General features: G+C 42.4%; 1 protein-coding gene across 1 annotated transcript in view; it reads left to right on the top strand.

Annotated features, from left to right (window-relative positions):
- The window catches only part of Spidr (scaffold protein involved in DNA repair), a 213,039-nt gene that overhangs the window by 166,454 nt on the left and 24,320 nt on the right, over window positions 1-22,265 (top strand). Inside the window, exons 11-14 of the mRNA XM_005370370.3 lie at window positions 4,396-4,536; window positions 16,692-16,779; window positions 19,156-19,299; window positions 19,384-19,443. Coding sequence (XP_005370427.1) covers window positions 4,396-4,536; window positions 16,692-16,779; window positions 19,156-19,299; window positions 19,384-19,443 — 433 coding nt within the window. The remainder of the gene's footprint in view (window positions 1-4,395; window positions 4,537-16,691; window positions 16,780-19,155; window positions 19,300-19,383; window positions 19,444-22,265) is intronic.

Here is a 22,265-nt window from a genome sequence, read left to right on the forward strand (position 1 = left end):
GCTCTGTAGACCAGGCTGGTCTCGAACTCACAGAGATCCGCCTGCCTCTGCCTCCCGAGTGCTGGGATTAAAGGCGTGCGCCACCACCGCCCGGCTTGTTTTGTTTTTTTGAGACAGTGTTACTCTGTGTAGTCCTAGCTGTCCTGGAACTCACTCTGTTGACCAGACTGGCCCCAAACTCTAAGATCCGCCTGCCTCTGCCTCCTGAGTGCTGGGATTAAAGGCATGTGCTGCTACCACCACCCGGCCACAGCTCTCATCTTAAAGAGAGTAAGAGATAGTTTATTTTGCTAAAGCCTTTATGAGTGACCATGGCCCTGGGAACATGGATGTAGGTTACTCTGTAAATTCCATGTTCTAATGTGGAAGCAGTTTCATGAAGTTTTTATAGTTTTATGGAACAGAGGAAGTCATAAGTCAAGACAAGTTTAAAATATATTGGCGGATACACCAGAGAGGTGGGTCCAACACGGTGAGTGGAGAGGCCTAGGGTGTTATCTGATGACATTCTTAGCTCTTGGAATGTTGGAAACTAGTGTGCTGCTGTAGGCTAACCAGTTTGCTGGAAACCACTGTAGGCATGAGCCAGCGTGTCACGATCCTCCGCTCTGTAGAACATGGGAAAGTCTGTCAAGCCAGCGTGAACCCAGGGCGTTAACTCAAGGAGCAACTTGGAGTCAGGGGCTGGGAAGCAACACTGCTTACTGGCTTCCTCAGCCTGCACTCTTATAAGATCCAGGACCACTTGCCCTAGGGCAAAATAACAAACAAAAGTAGCCTCCAGCTCCCTTCAGTATCTGAGATAAAAGCAATAGTCTGGGAAATAGTGGTATCAGTTCCCACCTCTCCCTTCTCAGTACAGCCAAGAAAGAGAAGAACCTTATATTGGGTTTCATAGCGTTTTATAATCCTAACTTTTAAAACAGTGACATTTGACAGGTCTTAATGCCATCATTTGCAGAGGACCAGTTTGACTCGTATCTCCCTATAGGAAAGCCTAGGACCTTCTCAGGAAATGTAGCCTGGCCACAGACCTCCGTCCACCCCCGTGCCCATGGCTGTACCTAGAAGTACATCTTCAGACGAAGTAGAGAGGGGGTAGCTGGGAAGTGAGGAGGCCTGTCAGTGACTTCTAGCAGAGAGTGCCATTCTTACCCTCACAGGGTGCTGACAATAACGGAAGGTAAGGGGCAGAGCAAGCATGATTGGACTTTCAGTGGAAAACTAGATCTAACTGAGATAGCCATCTCAGTGGACCGAGATGTTTAGAGCACAGAGGATCAACAACTTCATGAACGATTTCCAACATGTCTCCTTCTACTTCTCCCTTTCCGGGAATCTGCAAAATGAGTGCTCCTGAGTTCAGAAAGTATTTAAGAGGGAAAGATAGCCTCATACACTCTAATACTTAAATATATATATACACACATACATACACTACTCTATGGGGCCAGCGAGGTGACTCCATGGGCAAAGGCCTTGCTCAGCAAGCTTAATGGCTGAGTTCAATCCCCAGAACCCACATACAAGTGGGAGGACAGAAAGAACTCCACCAAGTTTTCCTCTGACTCCACATACATACATGTGGATGTGCACACACTAATAGATAAAATTTAAAAAAACAGGAAGGAAATGTATATACTGTAGGAAATAAGAGGTCCCATGTTGCAAAGCAGCATAATGAACCCCCAGATTTTGTGACAGAAGGGTTGGCACTGACCCGAGTGTAGTCACTGGCAGATGTGCACTGACTGTCCCAGAGAGGCCTCCAGGAGAGCTGCTTTAGGACTAGGCTAGTGGGGTGCAGCAACCTAAGGAAGAGCTGGCAACTGCAGAGGTTTGATGTAGAATTTGTGATACAGACATAGAAAATTAATTTAAAATATAAATAGGAAAACAGAAGGTATAGCCAGTGGCAAGAGCTGGCAGGTGCAAGACCCTAGCTTAAATTCCCACTACCACAATAAATAAACAAGCAAACAAACAAATAAATAAAATAGAAAAATACAGTTTTATTATGGAATACTATTATTTCTCTAACATTTATAAATGTTTCATTTTTTATCAAGTAGATCATAGTATTTTCTTTCTAATTATAATTTCCTATTTGACTTGTGGGTTTAAAGGATGTTATGGTATCCAGAAACAGTTGGTCATTATGGCTCATACTTGTAATTCCACGTCTTGGGAGGTAGACAGAGGAGAATCTTGAATTTCATCCAGCATGACTCTATGGAGATAGGTATATAAATACTTGTAATTCATATATAAAAATAGTATTAACAAAATATTATAATATACAAACAAGTAATGATAAGTATAATTTCCAAAGCTAGCATGGTAATGTGTATCTGTAATTCCAGCACTTTGAGCGGTGGTGTCAGGAAGATCAGAATTTCATTGACAGACACAGTGAGTTTGAAATCAGCATAGACAAAGTAAGGCCCTCACTCACTGGCAAGATAGCTCGGTGGTAAAGACTCTTGCATACACAAGACCTGTGTTCAACCCAGGTGGAAGAGAGAACTGACTTCACAAAGTTGTCCTCTGACCTACACACACACACACACACACACACACACACACACACACACTCATACAGTAATAATGGTAGCAATAATTACTTCTTAAATAAATATCCTACCTTTTTAAAAAACGAAAATTTATAAATGTAAGATTTTTTTAAATGTTTATTATTTGCTTGGTTTCTCATTTGATTATATCAGAGACAGGTTGTGGCCTTTATAAATTTATTTGAAACTCATTGAGTCTTGCTTTAAAGCCAGTGGTGTGGTCAGTTTTTAATTAAATCTTCATGCCTAAGAAAGCACTTTTTTTTTTACTGTGGGAAGTTTTCAGATGTTCATCCAGCAAATCAGACTTATTGGGTATATAAAAAGGTTTTTTAAAATTTTTGCTTTATCTTCTCTTGGCCTTTCAGTAACTGGAAGAGGTGTGTTAAAATAAATGTGGATTTGCTAATGTCTCTGTAATTTTTTTGTAGTTTACATTGTATATATTCTGAGGCTATTAAGAGTATAAAGATTTAAAATTAAACATCATCCTGATAATTAAACATTTTGACCAGTATTGGTGAGTTTTCCACTCTTAACAATGGGAACTTGAGAGATGGCTCAGCAGTTAAAAGCAGTGGCTGCTCTTCCAGAGGACTCGGGTTCAGTTCCCAGCACTCACATGGCAGCTCACAACCGTCTCCAACTCCATTTCCAGGGGGTCTGACACACTCACATAGACACACCTTCAGGCAAAACACTAGTGCATGTAAAATAAAAATAAATTAAAAAAATAATACACTTTTCCTTAAAAATGTGTATTTACTCCCTTGATTTTTCATTTCTTTTTAGTTTTTCTTTTGAGACAAGTTCTGAAGTAGCCAAAGCTGGGCTAGAACTTCTGACCCTCCTGCTTTTACCTTCCAAATGCTAGAAGCTTTTTAATCAGCATCTAACTCTGTAGCGCAGGCTGGCCTGTAACTTCTTCTAGCCTTGCCTTGAGCCTCCTGAGTACTAGAATTTTAGACATTTACTACTGAAATTCTGCTTATTAACTTGCAAGTTTCAGTAATCTGTATCCCAGTGGACAGTGCTCCTCCATGGCCTCCACTTCAGTTCCTGCATCCAGGCCCCTGTCTTGAGTTCCTGCCCTGCCTTTTTTCCATGGTAAACTATGATCTGGAAATGTAAGGTGAAGTAAGTTCTTAACTGTCCCACTTGCATTTGGTCATGATGTTTCATCACATCAGTAGAAACCTAGCTAAGATGGACAGTGATTTTTATCTTTTGGGAATGTGCGTGTCTGTGACTTTTGTGCCTTCTTGGGGGAAGCTCTCTATCATTCTCAGAGTTGTGCACTGAAGCTTTTAGATGTTGAGCATCCACTCGGGGAAGAGAACAGAAGCAAGGAAAGAGGAGCCTTTGTTTCTAGGCAGCAGTGATGGGTTTAGTTGAGAGTGTAGTCATCTTTATCATGTTTTCCATCACAATGGCTGAGGGTTGCATGCTGAAATATAATTTTGTCTCCTGTATTGTGTGGCTAGTGGTCTGAATACTTGCATGTACAAAATCAAAACACAGTTCAGCAGGATGTTTCAAAGACCACAGGCACCTGCTGCAGAGCCTGACAATTTGAGTTCAGTCTCCAGGACTAACGCGGTGAAAGGAGAGAACTGCCTCCCACAAGCTGTCTTCTGACCCTCGCGCACATGCTGTGACGTGCAATTGCCGCTAACATATTGCATGTGTGTACACACACACACACACGTTCTTGAACCCAACTTCACCTGCCCTTATTCACCATTAGGAAGGCGACTGCGGTGGAGTTTCAGGGATCGTCTTGGTTCTCTGACTTAGAACATAAATATGCTGTTCTTTGCAGGAGCTGCCTGCTAGTGCAGGATGCCTGCGGGATGTTCGGGGAAGTGTACCTGGACGGCAGCCTCTGGAAGAACACAGAGTTAGAGGGGAGGTCCTGCGCCATGGCGGGCATGAAGGTCCTGCAGAAGGCCACGAGAGGAAGGTGAGGACCCCGCAACATCACCTGCTTCTTATAATAAGGAATAAAAAGCAAACATTTTATGCTTTGATCTCAAATTTTCATTTTTAAGACAATAAGCCAGGACTGCTCCTTCTTGAACTATAAAGTAAAAACTGGCTTTTGAAAAGCCAGTCGGTGGTGGCACATGCCTTTTACCCCAGCACTCGGGAGGCAGAGGCAGGTGGATCTCTGTGATATTGAGGCCACCTTGGTCTACAAACTGAGTTGCAGGGCAGCCAGGGCTACACAGAGAAATTCTGCCTTGAAGAAAACAAAAAGAAAGAAGACAGGCAGTTGAGTGCAGTATTCCCAGAGGAACATAATTGACAATCGGAATAACTAAACACCTTCACTGACCAATATTTTATTAAAATTAAGATAAAATTAAAATGGATAAGAACAGTATGTCTTCTAGATACATGTGTGCTAAGTGAAGTCTCCAGTAAAAAAATAATAATTGTTGTTAACATTTATATAAGTTTCCTCATTTCTATAAACTAATACATCTTGATAGTAATATTATTTTTGCCTCTTTGAATACTATTTTAACTTAAAATTGCTTAAGGATAGCAAAATTTGTAGAAATAACTCTTGAGTGTGAGTTTTTAACCCTCTGGTGTGAGCAGAGACCTAGTGCAGAGGGAAATCCTGTCACCCAGCTCCGCTCACCCTAGCAAACTGACTCTCCAGCACGCCCAGCATCTTGGAACTAGGTGATGAAATCTGACCATTTAAGTCATAATAAAGGGAAATAGAAAAACAGAACTTTTAAATATTGTATGTGTGTTACTTCCTGACCTTGTAACTGAAGATCTGTTTTCTGCAGTTCTTCTAAATTATGACTGTTAAAAAAAATCCCTTATATTAAATAGGGTATTTAGATGAAAATCTAATTTAATGAAAAGACGTTTTATAAGAGTTAAACAAAACTTTTTTTTCCCTTTAAGACAGGGTCTCACTATGTCGCCCTGACTGACCTAGAACTCTATGTATGTAGACCAGACTAGCCCAAAATTCACAGAGATCCTCCTGCCTCTGCTTCCTGAGTGTTGAAATAAGCAAAACTGTTTAAATTATCAAGTGTTAATGCTTTTTCCAGCACTTATGAGCTGGAGCAGGAAGATAAGAGTTCAAAGCCATCATCCTTTACGTGATTAGTTTGAGACCAGCCTGGGACCCTTTGTCTCTAAATAACCAAAACTTCTTAGTGCTATCGTAAGCAAACTTGTTCTGCTAAATATTGTGGCACCTTATCCTGAACATCTCCTTATCCAAAAGGATAGGGAGATGGAGCTGTGCAAGACCTGGCCAAACCGTGGTTCTTGCTTCACCAGTATTCCTTTTAACATGTAAATTAAAAGGAAGACATTTTTACTTTGTTAAGTATTTTTAATTTATTCTTTGACAAACTCATGAATATACACAGTGTATCTTGGTCATATTCACCCCTTGATCCCTACCCCTGCTGCCCTCAGATACCCCCATACTCTGCCTTCCTACCCTGATAGCTCCCTCTCCCATCTTTTTTTATGTAACCACATATTCCAATTAGTTCTGCCCTCTGGAATGTTCACTTACCTTATTATTGACTTGGTCTCGTTCCTGCCTGTGCAGATAACCACAGCTGCTTTAAGTTCAGCACTCTTCCCATTACCCCGACTCGTAGGTTCTTTCTGTCTCCTCTTCCGTGAATGTTGTTGGGATGATGTGAAAGTTCCAGCTAGAGCTGAGCACCCAAGAGTCACATGTTCTCAGCACTCTGACCAGTCCTGTGTGTCTGCCTTCATTTCTTCAGAAAAAAGCTTCTTTTACCCAGGGTGGCAGGGGAGGACGTTTGTGTTTAGAAGTCAGCTTGACGTCGTCTGCTTAGCAGAATGAAAGCAGCAGGATCCCTGGCGAGGTTTGCAGCGCCAGGCATGGATTTCTTCTGTGGAGCAGGCCTCAAATCTAGTCAGAATACAGTTGCTGTCTTAGTTGGGGTTACTATTGCTGTGATGAGATGCCATGTTCAAGAGCACAGTGGGGAGGAAAGGCTTTATTTCACTAACAGGTCTATATAACATTTCATCATCCAAAGCAGTGAGGGCAGGAACTCAAGCAGGACAGGATCCTGGAGGCAGGAACTGATGCAGAGGCCATGAAGGGGTGTTATTTACTGACTTGTTCCCCATGGCTTGCTTGTTCAGTCTGCTTTATTATAGAACCCAGGACCACCAGCCTAGGCACAGCTCCACCCACAATGGGCTGGCACTCCCCTGTCAATCACTAATGAACAAAATGCCCTACAGGCTTGCCTGCAGCCCTATTTTATAGAAGTCATTTCTTTTTTTAAAAAATTTGTTTCATTTATTGTTTGATGAATATAAGTGTTTTTGCCTGCATGGATCTGTATGTACCATGTGCCCAAGGATGTCGGAAGCAGGCATCAGATCCTCTGGAACTAGTGTTGCAGACAGTTTGTGAGCTGCCGTGTAGGTGCTGAGAATGAAACCTTAGTCCTCTGCAGGAGCAGCCAGTTCTCCAACCTTGGAAGCATTCTCTTAGTTGAGGTTTCCTCCTCTGAGATGACTTTAGCCTGTGTCAAGTTGACATAAAACTATCCACAACAGTCGGTTACCTCTGTAAGATTTGTGCCACTATTTCAACAATGCGCATTAGGAAGAAGAAAATTTAAAGAATTATCCTAGGATATAATTAAATACCATAAGAGATGAATTTGGGGTTCTCAAACTCATTGTTACCATTTCAAGTCACATGTTACTCTATCATATTGATATTTATTTAATTATAGTAACATCTGAGCTTCTAATGTTGGTAAGCCCCTTACAATTGTAGAACATTCTGAATCATTTGTTGATAGCATTTTCTCTGCTTTGCGTAATGACCACCCATTGTGGCCATTCTAAAATCATGAACGTTCTCAAGCCTTTCTCCTGACTGGCCTGCTCTCTTCCCTGTCAGTCCTCTCTGTAGCACCTTTCAGGTGAATGACAGCTCTGTCTGAGAGTTATGTTCCTGGAAGAAGTGTTTTCCGTAGACTGCTTCATGGCTAGTCTTCACACTTCATGGCCCACAATGGCCCAGAGAGCTACTCTGACTAGAGACTGTGGGAGCACATTGAGGAAATTCTGGTGCAGGTAGGCATGGACAGGCCTGGGACGTGGGATCTGTGGCTCTGTAGAATTTATATTCTTCCAGCATCATGTTATACATGCATTTAATATTTCCTCTAGTTCTGTGTTACCCTGGGAGACTCACTGCCTTCTATAGCGTTTTAGAGGAAGTAGGCTTTCTGTAGGAAGAGCCCCAGTGATCCAGATAATTCGTCTGCTGGTAAACTCCCTGAGTTCTCACATGTGCTCAGCGAGTGCTCTCTACCTCCAGCTCACCTTACTAAAAAATGTCTGAATCCTTTTCCATATTTAACTTGCTGGCAAAATATTTGATGCTTCTTGGAATTAGGATTAATTTCTTTATGCATTTCACTTTACTTCGGCATGCAGCCATCCAAATAAATATTTGGAGTATCTTTTTGTTCTTTTGGAAGCTGTGCTTCTTCAAAACAAATTACTAAATACGTTTGGAATGTTGGATGTTATAATTGCCTATTAGTGACATCATTCACGGTCAGTCATCCACCCATAGCCCAGAAACAAGGTAGTCGTTTTTTTCACACCCGGTTATGTCTGTTAGCAACTCTCCTAGACTCTAACAGAAGAATAGCTCCTAACAATTTAGATCCACCTGAGTACATGTCTGGCTGTAACAGAAAATGCTGTCTTACACTTGGAAAGCACAAGCTAAGTAAGGCATGCTGTCCTTCAGATCTGCTCCAGCAGCTTTCGTCTGTCATCCATCGCTGCTGCAGACCCACCCGGGCAGAGATGTGCTGTCACACCTGCGTATGGAGCACCCTGTGACTCTAGACTCAGCCCAGAGGTTTGCAGGAAGCCAACCAGCATAGTTTTGGGCTTTCTCTGACCCCCCCCCCCATTTTTTTTTTTAATTTAAGTGTCTCTATTGACTGCTCAGAGTAAGATGAGTTAGATAGCTTCTGTTAAAGTTTAGAAAACTGTACAGTGTTCAAAGCCATCCTGGTGAGGTGCTCTCACTGGCTGGCTGAAGTCCCGCCTTTGATTTCTCTGCATAATGCTTGCTGCTCTTGGTCTAGGGACCTTCTCCAAAGCTCAGCCTCTGACATTTATTCCCCTAGGTAACCTATGCATCAGTTTAGTGAACCAAATAAACAGACAACTCATGTTAATTTGATGCCATATTCTGTATGTGAACTTAATGTTTATATTACTGTGGCATTCTTTAATTTAAATTGTAGGAAAATGTAAGCCTGGGTGGTGGTGGCTTATTCTTTCATTACTCCTTTTAATCTATGACTGCCTGTACTCTGTCTCTTTAAAGACTTTATCTTTTTTATAAACCATTTGCTTCTTTTTATAACTGTCTATATTCTATTTCTTCTCTCTCCCAAACCTTCGTACATTTATCCAACATTGTGACCCACTGAGAGGTCTTTTATGTCTGAATGTGTCCTATTGTGTATCTGTAATTCTTTACTGTTCATGAGTGCTTCTTAAAATGCTTCTTAAAAACTTAAGCTGTGCCATTACTAGGGTATATACAGTACTACCTGCTTGCTCCGCACAGTCCAGCATGGCAGAGCTGTTTGCTGCCTCTGAGAGCCATGCTCACCTCCCCCTTTTTAGCCACACAGCTACTCTATGTTCCCATTAAGCAAGTTGTAGCACTCTCTTCACAAACACCCATTTAAATGCTCCATAGCCAGATCTCCAGAAAGAGTCAGAGTTTGTGCTGACAGCGTGGCCCAGAAAGCCGGCATTTCAAAATGGCACAGCTTTTTTTCTGCTACCGCTGAACCATGAAAACCTCTCTTAAGGGAGCTGCCACATGCACCAGCCTGAAAAAAAAATGTGGCTAAACTTTGTTTTCCTGTGTCTAGAATTCCTTTTCAAGCTTTCTTAGGTTTTACGTGCATATAGTCAGCCACATTGGCGCCATTTTGTTGAAGGAAGGCTGCCAGTTAGTTCCCCGTTGGCCACTTAGCCACAAAATAATCACACAGAAACTGTATTAATTAAATCACTGGTTGGCCCATTAACTCTAGTTTCTTATTGGCTAACTCTTTCTTTTTTTTATTTTATTATTATTATTATTTTTTTTTTTTGGTTTTTCGAGACAGGGTTTTCTCTGTGGCTTTGGAGCCTGTCCTGGAACTAGCTCTGTAGACCAGGCTGGTCTCGAACTCATAGAGATCCGCCTGCCTCTGCCTCCCAAGTGCTGGGATTAAAGACGTGCGCCACCACCGCCCGGCTGGCTAACTCTTTCTTTATATTTTTATTGTTTTCTGTTTTCTTTTAATATTTATTTATTATGTATACAATATTCTGTCTGTGTGTGTGCCTGCAGGCCAGAAGAGGGCACCAGACCCCATTACAGATGGTTGTGAGCCACCATGTGGTTGCTGGGAATTGAACTCAGGACCTTTGGAAGAGCAGGCAATGCTCTTAACCTCTGAGCCATCTCTCCAGCCCTTACTGGATAACTCTTACATATTAATTTAACTCATTTCTAGTAATCTGTGTATCACCACGTGGCTGTGGTTTACCAGCAAATTTTCAGCACAACTGTCTCCAGCAGCGGCTCCATGGCTTCTCCCTGACTCTGCCTCCTTTCTCCCAGCATTAAACTTAGTTTTTCCCTCGCCTACCTCTGTTCTCCTATAGCTCTGCTGTAGGCCCAAATTCTGTATTCTCTTTGCTCTACACACACACACACACACACACACACACACACACACACAATTGAGAATACAGAGAGTTTATTTTCTTTAAAAAATTGATTTGTTTTTATTTTATTGTGTGATTGTTTTGCCTGAGTGTGTGTGTGTGTGTGTGTGTGTGTGTGTGTGTGTGTGTGTGTGCACTTTCCCCTCAGAGGCCAGGAGGTGCCAGATCCCCTGGAACTAAAAACAGAAGGTTGAGAGTTGCCTTGTGGGTGTAGGGAACCAATCCATGGTGCTCTGCAAGAGCAGCAGTGCTGTTAGCAGCTGGATAACCTCTTTATCCCCAGAGAGTTTATTCTTAAATTCTTGTATTGGTCAGTATTTACCATAATAGAAATTAAAAGCATATAGTTCATTTTGAGTTGTTTTTATTGCTGTTTGTCGTTATTTGTGTTGCTTGGCATTTATTGTTGTTTGTTTTAGGGGGATGTTTTGTTTTGTTTCAGTCAGGGTCATTTCTGGTAGCTCTAGCTGATCTCAGAACTCAAGAGCCAAGCTGCCAAGATGGATCAGTGAGTAAAGGTGCTTGATGCTCAGCCTGGTGATCTGAGTTCAGTCCCTGGAGCACACAAAGGGAGAACATCCTCCAAAGATTGTCCTCTGATCTCTGTGCACATCCTTCCATGCTCCCACACACATAAAAGAAAATAAGCAGATGTTTTTTAAAAAGAGGATTCTCTCGTGTCAAACTCGTGAGTGCTGCACTGACAAGCATACACTACTACATGTGGCTCACCAATACTGTTTTTTATGAAGAGCGGTATTTTCATGTTTCTGCAGAGCTCTTTTTAAACTCTTTCATTGCATTTTATTGATCATGTGTGTTTATTCCCACCCATGCCACAGTTCTCTAGTGTAGGTCCTGAGAGTTAGTTTGCCCCACCCACAGTATAAGACAAAGGACCTGAATTCAGATCGTCATTCTCAGGGTTAATTAACTGCTTTTACCCACTGAGCCATCTTACCAGCCCTGTTAGTCTCTTTATTGTCTGGTTTAATTCATCATTTTAGACTCGCTGGAAGACTCCACTTATATATGAGAATAAAAAGTAGTGAAAAAAAATCTTAGAAAAGGCTCCAGCATTCTCAGCCACATGCTCATTTCCTAGATCTGCTCACTGGGAGAGCACAGAAATAGGCAACAAGAAATTAGCAGCAGCATAGGCTATACGTAAGGGAAGTTTACAGCCAAACATACTTTAGGTTTGAAGAAGTCTGGGCTGTCTGAGGATGAACTAGGTCAGTAGAGGAGACTGTTTCCCTGCTTGTTACCGTCCTGTCTTCTTTGCTAATGTGATTTACATCTCCAAGAGCAAATTCAACTCTGTCCACACCCAACAGAAAAGCTTAGATTGCTCTGTAGTTAGTATTGGTATTGGGTTTTCGGGAGAAAGAGATCTGACAGACATGGAGGCAGAGTGTTTATTAACCACGAAGCAACCCAGTCTGTAGAGAGCACACTCTGCTCTCTCTGAGAGTAGGGGGAAGTGTTGTGCCTGGAGGAAATTGGCCCAAGGTCAGCTGACGCTCTGACTGAAGAGGCTATTTTAAAGGTCCTGAGGGCATTCCTGGATAAGGTTTTCTGGAAGAACAGTGAGCCTCCTTAATTAGGGTAGTAGTAGTCTCTTGTCAACAGCCCTTCACTGCTAGAAGGCCAGTTCCCAGAAGTGGAGAAACTTGGCTCCAGGGAGAGCTGTGAGGGGAGGTGTGAGTCCTGAAGTGAGAGCCCTTCCAGAGGAGCCAACTCAGATCAGAGCCTGTCCCCAAAATAATAGAGCAGACAAGCCAGTGAGTGACTTTAGCTGACCGTCCAGCATGCAGAAGGGGTAGGCTGTGCATACCCTCCAGTGGACTGGAGGTGATAGAAATCTTGGCTGCTGCTACCTTGGTTGGTTCCTTTTCTGAATGCCCTTCATCATCTGCCAATCAGTACGAATTATAGCATGTCTTATGAGGCTAAAGGTGGCTACTTATTTGCTGTGTTGTTTAAAACTCTTGACTAGTATGGTGGCGTGGCTGAGGCGGGAGGGTAGACATGAGTTTAGGGCCAGCTTGGACTACATCTTAAGATCCTGTATCAAGATGAACAACGTAGTAATGCTCTGTAAAATTTGACTTAGCATTGTTTAAATGCCCATGAGGCAGAGGGCCCATTTTATTTCTCATCTCTTTATGTGTTTCTAATATTCTTCTTTGTTATTTGCTTCTGCCCACACATTCCTGTTCAGTCCAAGGAGGAGTCTCCCCTCCCAGGCTACACCTCTTTTGCTTTTCTACAAAATAATTTTAAAATATTGGTGTTCTTCTGGTGGTTTTAAAGAAAATGACCCCCAAAGGGAGTGGAACCATTAGGAGGTGTGACGTTATTGGAGGAAGTGTGTCACTGTGGGGGTGGACTTTGAGAAATAGAAACCCTGACTGAAACAGTTCTTTAGGTTTGTAATGAATCTGTTTTGTTAGGTTTTTTTTTTTTTAGTTGTGGGAATTTTTATTTATTACCTACTTAATTTATAACTGCTTCTTAAAAGTTTGTGTAGGTTATTTTCTCATCATTGTTTGTCTTTCATGGGTCTCACTCTTCCAGAAATTTATCTGTTCCTTATGGTTTCCAGTGTAGTAGAGCAAAGGTATTTTAAAATAGACTTTCTTTGATATCTCTTGTAGTGTCTCCCTTTTATCTCTAATTTTATTTATTTTGGTTTTCTCTTTCTTTTGGTTAATTTGGCTAAGGTTTGTCAACTTTGCTTATCTTTTTCAAGAATCAGCCCTTTCTTTTATTGAATATTTATATATTATTGTTTGTTACTCTTTCTTTGTTTCTGTTTCATCAATTTCTGCTGATAGATGGCACTGGTAAAAAGCCCTTGCTGCTCTTGGGAGGATCAGAGTTCAGTTCCCAGCACCACATCAGGTAGTTCCCAGAAGACAGGGGACCTGACACATTCTTTAATAATGTGTTCACAGTACAGCTTACATCCTGTGTAACATATAATAAACTATTGAAAACTATAAACCTTTAAATAATTATCCATTGTGTAAATGCTTTAAGTTTGGAACACTGAATGGTAGAACCTATGTTTTCATCATGGTATGATGTGTAGTTATGTGTAGTTCCTAAGTCATAATGCTTAACAAGTAAGATGTTTGCACCTTTCAAAGTGGAGCATGTTTTTCTTGCTAAATCTTATGGATGAGTGAGGAAAATGGCTCTGTTTCAACTCTGAGGGGAAAGGTTTCCTAGTGCAAGTGTAGCTCTAAAGGTAAAAGTGTCCTGGCTGTCAGGAACCAGTAAATACCACAAAGTCACACAACACAACAAACCTCGAGACACAAGAGTGTGGCTGCCTCTGCTCAGGTGAGAAGCAGCAAGGACCTGAGCAGAAAACAGGCTTATATAGGGATTTTTGGGGTGGTGGGTGGCAGAATTTTCCAGGGTGGAGATTGGAGGGTTTTCACACTCAGGCATTGGTGGGTTTTGATGGGTTTTGAAACGCAAAAGTAGGTGTGGACCATCTACCCTACACATTAAATGTTGTTTCTCTTGCTGTTGATTTCTAGCTATTAGTCTGTAGTCATCAGATAAAATACAAGCAGTATTTCAGTTTTCCTATATTTATTGGCACTTAGTTTTTATCCAAGTAAGTGATGTTTTAATGAAGGTCCATGGCTACTGAGAAAAATGTATATTACATAGTGGTTGGGTAAAATGTTCTATAATACCTACTAGATCTGTTTGATCTTTGAAATCATTTAATTCCAGTGTTTGCTGGGTTTTGTTTTTTGTTTTTTTTTTTCTTGGCCTACACGGTCTGTCTAATGATGACAATGGCATTAATCTCTGACTTTATATTTAACAGTATTTGTTTTATGAAATTGGCTTCACCGATCTTCAGTGCTTACATTTCTAGAATTGTGATGTGCTCGATCAAAAAGAGAGACCTTCTTAATCTCTTCTGATGCGATTTGGTTTGCAGTCTGTTTTATCCGATATTAGAATTATAAGGCCTGTTTCTTCCATTTGCTTTGAAGACCTTTTCCCAACGTCCATTCTATTTTAGGACCTATCTTTGATGATGAGTCATTTCTTAGAAGGAGGTAAAAGAGGATCTTGTTTTCTATCTCAATCAGTCTTTTTGTGGAAGAATTGAAACTATTGGTATTCGAAGTAATTATTTAAAACTGTATTTCTTGTCATTTTGTTAATTTTTTAGTCTATTGTGGTTCTTGGTCCTTTGTTGCTTATCAGCTGTGTTCTCACGGCAGCACACAGGTAGACGTGACCTTGGAGAAATAGCTGAGAGTTCAACATCCAGACCCACAGGCAGCAGGAAGGGACTGACTTGGGCTTTTGAAACCCCAAAGCCTCCCCCTGCCCAGTGACACACTTCCTCTAACATGGCCACACCAACTCCAGCAGAGCCGCACTTCCAACCCCTCTGAGTAGCACCACACCCTGTTGGCTAAGCATTTAAATCTATGAGCATATGGAGGCAAATCTTTTTTCAAACCCCCACAGAGTCCTTGGAGCTGGAGTTACAGATGGTTGTGAGCCTCCCGATGTTGGCACCAGGAACCAAACTACTGAGCCATCTCTCTAGCCCTTGGGTATATTTTAGAGACACAGTATTTTCAAATTACAATCAATTTATTAAAACATAACCCCATTGTACTCAAGTTGAAAAGGCATTTGTATATATGTTTTTGAAAAATATATTTGGTCTTTTAGATCAGTTGATACATTGTTTGTCCGACATGCATAAAATTTGGGTTCCATCCCAAGCACCACCTAAATAGGATGTAACAGGGCATTTAGGAAATGGTGGTAGAAGGATAAGAAGTTGAAAGCCATCCTTAGCTACCTATGGAGTTTGAGGCCAGTTTGAGTTACATGAGATACTGTCTCAAAACACAAAAGCAATCAGCCATTGAGTAAACTCAACTCCCAGGACCCACATAGTAGAAAAGTAGAAAGTAAAAACTAACTCCTGCAAGTTGTAATCTAGCCTCTGGGTGCACACATGGGTGAGTGCCCATGCATGTATGCACACGCACGCACGCACGCGCACACACACACACACACACACACACACACACACACACACACTATGTGTAATATAAGGTCTCTGTGTATCTCTGGCTGGTCTAAACTTGCATAGTTTTTCCTGTCTCTGCCTCCCCAGTGTTGTGATTGAAAAGAATGTGATACCAACCTAAACCTTTTTTCAGAATTCACAAACCAAGGGCCAACTAAATGACTCAGTGAATAAAAATGCTTGCCATGCAAGCTTGGTGTCCTCAAGCCACAAAGAATGTGAAAAGAGAGAACCAGCTCGGCAAAAGTTGTTCTCTGACCTCCATGCGTGCACTGTGGCGCATGCACCCCATAGACATCATACATACACAGTATTAGAAATAGTTATATGTAAGGCATACATTTTAACTTTAAATGTTTACAAATTTATATGTATCGTTTGTATGAAACAATCGTGTGTGTGTAAATATACATACATATGAAACAATCCAAAGGGAAATATATATATTGCCTCCAAACCCTTCTCAATTAACCACTCAAAGGCATATCTTTTAGTCACTAGTATGTACATAAGGACATTTTAATTTGTTTCTTGTCTTTCATTTAGCAAGGTATCTATGTCCTTATCCTCAAGATTTTTGTTACTTTTACTTTTTTTGTTTTGTTTTGTTTTGGTTTTTCAAGACAGGGTTTCTCTGTGGCTTTGTAGCCTGTCCTGGAACTAGCTCTTGTAGACCAGGCTGGCCTTGAACTCACAGAGATCTGCCTGCTCTGCCTCCCAAGTGCTGGGATTAAAGGCATGCGCCACCACCACCTGGCCTGTTTTTACTGTTTTTAATATTTATTTTTATTTTATGTGCATTGGTGTATTGCTTGCATGTATGTGTCTGAGTAAGAGTGATGGATCCTTTAAACTGGAGTTACAGATAGTTGTGAGCTGCCATGTTGGCACTGGAAAGTAAACCCAGGTCATCCGGTAGAGCAATTGATCCTCTAACAGCTGAGCCCTATTTTTGCTGTTCCATTTGGTTTGGTTTGGTTTCTTGCTGTTGATAGTCAGAAGTCTTCAATCTCTTGACCCTCCTACCTCAGGCTCCACACGCTGGAGTCGAGGTGTGCTTGTCTGTTCTCCAGGTATATTCTGTATATTTGTTTCAGTGATGACGTGCTATGTCTAGGCTCATCACAGTGTAAAGAAACTGTCATCTTTAAGCACATGAACTGACTGGTACTTTATTGGCAAATGTTGTTGATGAATACTTCCAGCAGTGTCTCTTCTTATCCCAGGGCACCAGGTCTCTTCAGTTTAATTGACACCATGTGGCCCCCAGTGATGCCTCTCGCCGAGCCTTCCTGTGGCCAGCCCAGTGAAGAGGTAAGCCGCCCAGACTTGGAAAGCTTCTCGTCAGGAACTGAGTTGGGCACTCTTACTCTAGTCAGATGGCTGTGTCTTTCCTTGGGCAGCACTATGCAACTAGTTCCTTTGTCTGCAGTGATGTGTGAGTGTCATCTAGGAGAGACTACAGCTCCTCTCCAGTGCCAATATTCTGACGGTTCTTTTCCATGCTCCTCTGGAAAATTCTTGATGTGATGGAGGAAGGCCATTGGTTAATTAAATAAAGAAGCTGCTTGCCCTGATAGGTTAGAACGTAGGGGGAGGAGTGAACGGAGCAGAATGCTGGGCGGAAGAGGAAGTGAGGTCAGACTCCACAGCTCTCCTCTCAGAGAGACACGATGCTCCTCTCTTGCGGGCAGAGGCGAGAGCTCTGCTCTCTGAGGCACACGCGATGAAGCTCCGACCCAGGATGGACGTAGGCTAGAATCTTCCCGGTAAGCGCACCTTGGGGTGCGACACACATGATTAGAAATGGGCTAGTCCAGGTGCGAGAGTTAGCCGAGAAAAGGGCTAGAGCTAAAGGGCCAAGCAGTCATTAAAAGAATACAGTGTCCGTGTAATTATTTCGGGTAAAGCTAGCCGGAGCAGGCCGGAGGCGGCCGGGGTGCGGCTGGGGTGCTGGGGCCCCGCCGCCGCTATTACTACATTGATGAATTTTGGTTTGTATTTTAGTTTTGTCAGAAATACAAAATCGGCCTCAGCCTGGAACCTATACTGACTTTAAACTCAAAGTAATCCTTCTTCAGCTTCCCAAATATTAGAATTACAGGTGTGTGCCTGAAAACTCAGTCATGATGCAATCCTCATTCACTGCTGCAAGTCAGTCTTCGTTAGCCTCATCCTGAAGCCGACACTGTGCCTCAAATTCCTTTGCAATAGTTTATAAAGTCAACTCTCAGTTATCAATTAGAACAGATGCTAGGTAGAATCCATAAATAGTCAACAGAAATTTCTCTTTTCCTCACCACATTGTTCCTTGTAGGGACTCAGAAACAGAAAAAAAAAAAGTCAAAAAGTTTCTTCTACTGCCCCTCGGATTTGCCCATCAGGGTGGCTGCTTTAGTCTACAGTGCCCAAAGCAACTCTCTCTCTAGCACGCGCGCGCACACACACACATACACCCCTCCCTTTTCTTCTTCCTCCTCCCTCAACACCCACTTTGTCTGTGGTGTGTGTATGAGAGAGACAGAGTCAGAGAGAGAGAGAGAGAGAGAGGGAAAGAGTGTGTGTGTGCATATAACAGGCATATGTAGATGCTAAAGCTTGCTGTCAGAATATCTTTCTTCAGTTGCTTCTCCACCTCAAGTGTTTGAGAGAGGATATCTCTCTGGAACTCACCATTTTGGCCACTGAGCTTTGGGATCCTTCTGGCTCCACCCCAAGTACTGCTGTTCCATCACACCAGCTTGTTCGTGGGCTCTGGGAACTGAATTTTGTGGCAAGTGCTTGACCTACTAAGCCATCTCTCCAGCTTCTTGTAGCTGGCTTTTTAGCGGAGTGCTGCGTGTATCACGTGTGAGCCTGTGCCAGGGAGCGTCATCCTTCTCAAAATTCCCGTCTGCACATTCTGTAAGGAGCAATTTCTAAGTGGTACTTGCAGTATACTCTGAGGAATAAGTTCTTCTCCTTCTGTTTTGTTTTAACACTGGGCCTTGTGTATCTTAGGATGACCTTAAAGTCCTGGCACCCCTGCTTCTTTCTCCCAAGAGTTGAAATTGCAGGCTTATGTTACCATGCCTGGCATGAATGCTAAATCTAAAATGAAATCTTAAATCTGCACAGAAATTTTCTTATACATGGTGCCCCAGATGCACAAAGTAACCCATTTCTTATCTAGCCTTCCCATGAGAACATACATCGTAAAACAAAGTGTGTGTGTGTGTTTGTGCATGTGTGTGTTTGTGCGTGTGTGTGTTCTAGTCTTAGGAACTGACTCTAGGGCCTTTCCGTACTAGATGCTCTACCACTGAGTTATATAGGTCTCACTAAGTGGCTCAGACTGGCCATGAAGTTCTCCTGAAGTTCAGGTAGGCCTTGAACTTGTGATCCTTGTGTCTCTGCCTCCCAAGCTGAGATCCCAGGCCTGCACAATCAAGCCAAGCCTGATCATGAGAATACTAAAAGAACTTATGTTAATAGTATTCTTTGGATCTTTTGTTTTTGGGGACAGGGTTTCTCTGTAGCTTTGGAGCCTGTCTTGGAACTAGCTCTTGTAGACCAAGTTGGCCTTGAACTCATAGACACCTGCCTGCCTCTGCCTCCCGAGTGCTGGGATTAAAGGCGTGCGCCAACACCCAGCTCTTTGGCTCTTTTAACAAGACATTCTTACTCTCTTTTCTCCTTTATACTAAACAGATAAAGCCTTGCCTGCCTCCCCCTACCTTCTGTTATATCTTCTCTGCGCATCCGAGCCTGGGACACATAGAAACACTTGAAGGGGACCCCATTTCTGAGCTCTACCAGCCTCCAGTTGTCCACTGCTTACAAGAAATCCTCCAGGTAATGGCTGTGTCTCTAACAGGTACTTCAGATGCTTCTGCTGTTCCTGTGCTTTCTCTGATGTTTCCATCTTTGCCGTTCCAGAATGATGAGCATGGCACGCGCTGCAGCTTCTATGCCAAAGTGGTTTATCAAAGACCACAGGTAATATCGCCATATCTGTCTGTCTGTCTGTCTTCCCCTCTCTTTCTCTAGCCAATGAACAATCTCTTAGAAATTAGTGGTATGCCATAATAGAAAAATATCTCTAAAATCTAGGTTAACCAATAATTTACCCTCTTCATTTGGAGCCATCCTTCTCTGTGTAAACTATGTGGAGCTCCTTTGGGTTTGGTTGTTGCTGTTGTTTTTTAATTTTGGTTTCTTTTTATTTCTATTGGGAATTTATTGCAGACATTTTTCCCCTGATCCATAGTCAGTGAAAAGCTATAGAAATACCAAAAGAATATGTTTCTTAACTTCTAATTGAGCTACTGGTGGGTTGCACATATATAAATAAAATTTAAATTGTGTCATCATAAACAGAGTATTTTAGCTTCTTCCTCAACTATAATAGAGGGCAGACTGTTCTTATAAAGGGCCGTATAATCAGTATTTTATGATTCTTGAATCACGCAGTTTCTGTAGCAATTAGTTAGTTTTACTCCGAAATTTAAAACAGCCATATTGGCATTTATAAATGAGTGAACAGGAATTCTTTTTTTTTTTAAAAAAAAAAAAAAAGCACTTTCTCTAAGTGTAAACAAACTGAAGGCTGGCTCTGTGGTTTTCAGTGAGTCTGTAGAACACCTGGTATATGATGACACCGTGATCATCTGTGACTTTGCGTTATTCCAAAGTGTGTTCTAGGCACAGAACTATGCAGATGGTGCTGCAGGAGCCATTTGCCCTTCGGGGAGATGCTGTAACGCAGAGGCTGAGAGTGGGGAAGACAGGGATGGAAACACAGTGGCAGAGGAAGACATTGAGTTCTCTGCTTCACTAGATCAGGGTACTGCCTCACGGGGCTGGGTGGGTATGTTGACGGCCTTATATGCAATAATTCCAAACATGCCAGGGCGGTCAGCTTGTCTTCCAGTGGGGTGTGTGTCAGATGACCCTGTGCTTAGGAACAAGTCAGGGATCCAGAACTATTGCCCATGTTCAAATGCTTTTTCTGGGTTACATGTAGCTATAAGAACTCTTTAGGCTGGGCAGTGGTGGCGCATGCTTATAATCCCAGCACTTGGGAGGCAGAAGTTGGTGGATCTCTGTGAGTTCAAGGCCAGTCTGGTCTGCAGAGCAAGTTCCAGGACAGGCTCCAAAACTACACGGAGAATCCCTGCCTTGAAAAATAAACAAACCAAAAGAATTCTTTAATAGATTTTATGTTTTAGAAGGGTTTTGGGTCTGCATCAAAATCAAGGATAAGATAAAAATCTCCCATGTGTGTCTTGCCTCATAGATATTATCAACATGTTCACAGAGTAGTAGATTTGTTAACAGCTTACACAATCATCTAGGGTTTATAGTTAATAATTCTTGCCATTATAATTTGGGACAGAATCATTGCAGAATCTATGGTAATAGATGTCCTCGGTGTTCTTCCTACTCATCCCTTTCTGCTTCAGACCCTTTAGCAAACACTGAAACCCAGAGTACAACATGGTCTAATCATGGCGTACACAGATTTTTCAGATTGGCTTTTTTCTTTCCATGTCTCCTGAGTGACTTGGGGGCTCACTCCCTATAACACTCAGGAATAAGTGTTCCATTATCTAGCTGTATCAGAGCTCATTTACCTACTGTGACAGTCAGTATTGATTGTCAGCTTGACAGAATCAGAATCACCCAGGAAACAAACCCGTGGACATGTATGGGGAAGTGTTCTTGATTGAGTTTCTGGGATGGAAAGGGGTCTCGCCAGAGTCTCTCCAGCCTACAGAATGGACAAAGGCCACTGCAGCTGTGCTCCACGGCGAGTACACTCAATCCTGATCACAACTTAGCAGTGTTGTCCTTGCTGGTTTTGTGTTATAGGCATAAAGGGTGCAGAAGCCTCCATAAGGCCCATGGCCGGCCCATAAAGCAAAATGAATTTGATTTGATCTCAGAAGTCTTCAGTAGTTGTAACACTGCACAAAAGTACAAGTGAGGCATCTCTCCTGATAGTCTCTTAGCCATGAGCCGTTGTAACAGAAAAGGTGACATACAATGAAACGTTCCAATACGGAGGGATGTGGGCATGACAAGGAAAGGTCAGACCGAAGCAAGACTGAAGCCCAGCAGTGAAAACACCAAATCGCGAAGCTCTGACTTTGGCATCTGGAGCTGCTGATGGCATCTTCTGAGGTCAAAAAGGCTTGAAGGAGCCTGCCCTGCCAGCTCTGTGCCACAGCACACAAGGCTTCTTTCTTGGCCCATCTCTATCCCATGCCTGCAGCCCTCCTCTGGATACCCTGTGGTCCTGGTATCTCCGCACCTCAGTGCTTTCATGCAGTGACCCTTCGGGGCCTCCATCAGAGACTGGATCAGCATGAGTGAGCTGAGCTCCAGCATTTCCTTCTCACCTTTCTGACTGCTGGGGCAGGAAGACCTGCTGCCTCGCACACTGGCCTTCCCACCATCGCCTTCCCTGCCTTGACTGACTGTGCTCTAGAGCTACAAGCCAAGAAGTCCTTTCTTCCTCCTAAAGCATCCTTCCTCGGGTCTTCTCTCATAGTAATGAGAAAAATAACACATCTCCCCAAAGATCTTGTCTGCTCCCAAGTTTAAGCAATTACAAATAAGAAAAGATTTATTTTAAACAAAGTTTAAGCTATTGGATATTGATTTCTTTTTATGAAAGATAGTCTTACTATTAATTTTTATGCCCTGGTAGTAGAAGTAATTTGGTAATTAATTTAAAAAATAGGGGTCCTAGCCGGGCGGTGGTGGCACACGCCTTTAATCCCAGCACTCGGGAGGCAGAGGCAGGCGGATCTCTG

Source organism: Microtus ochrogaster, unplaced genomic scaffold, assembly GCF_000317375.1.
Source record: "Microtus ochrogaster isolate Prairie Vole_2 unplaced genomic scaffold, MicOch1.0 UNK77, whole genome shotgun sequence".
NCBI lineage: Eukaryota > Metazoa > Chordata > Mammalia > Rodentia > Cricetidae > Microtus > Microtus ochrogaster.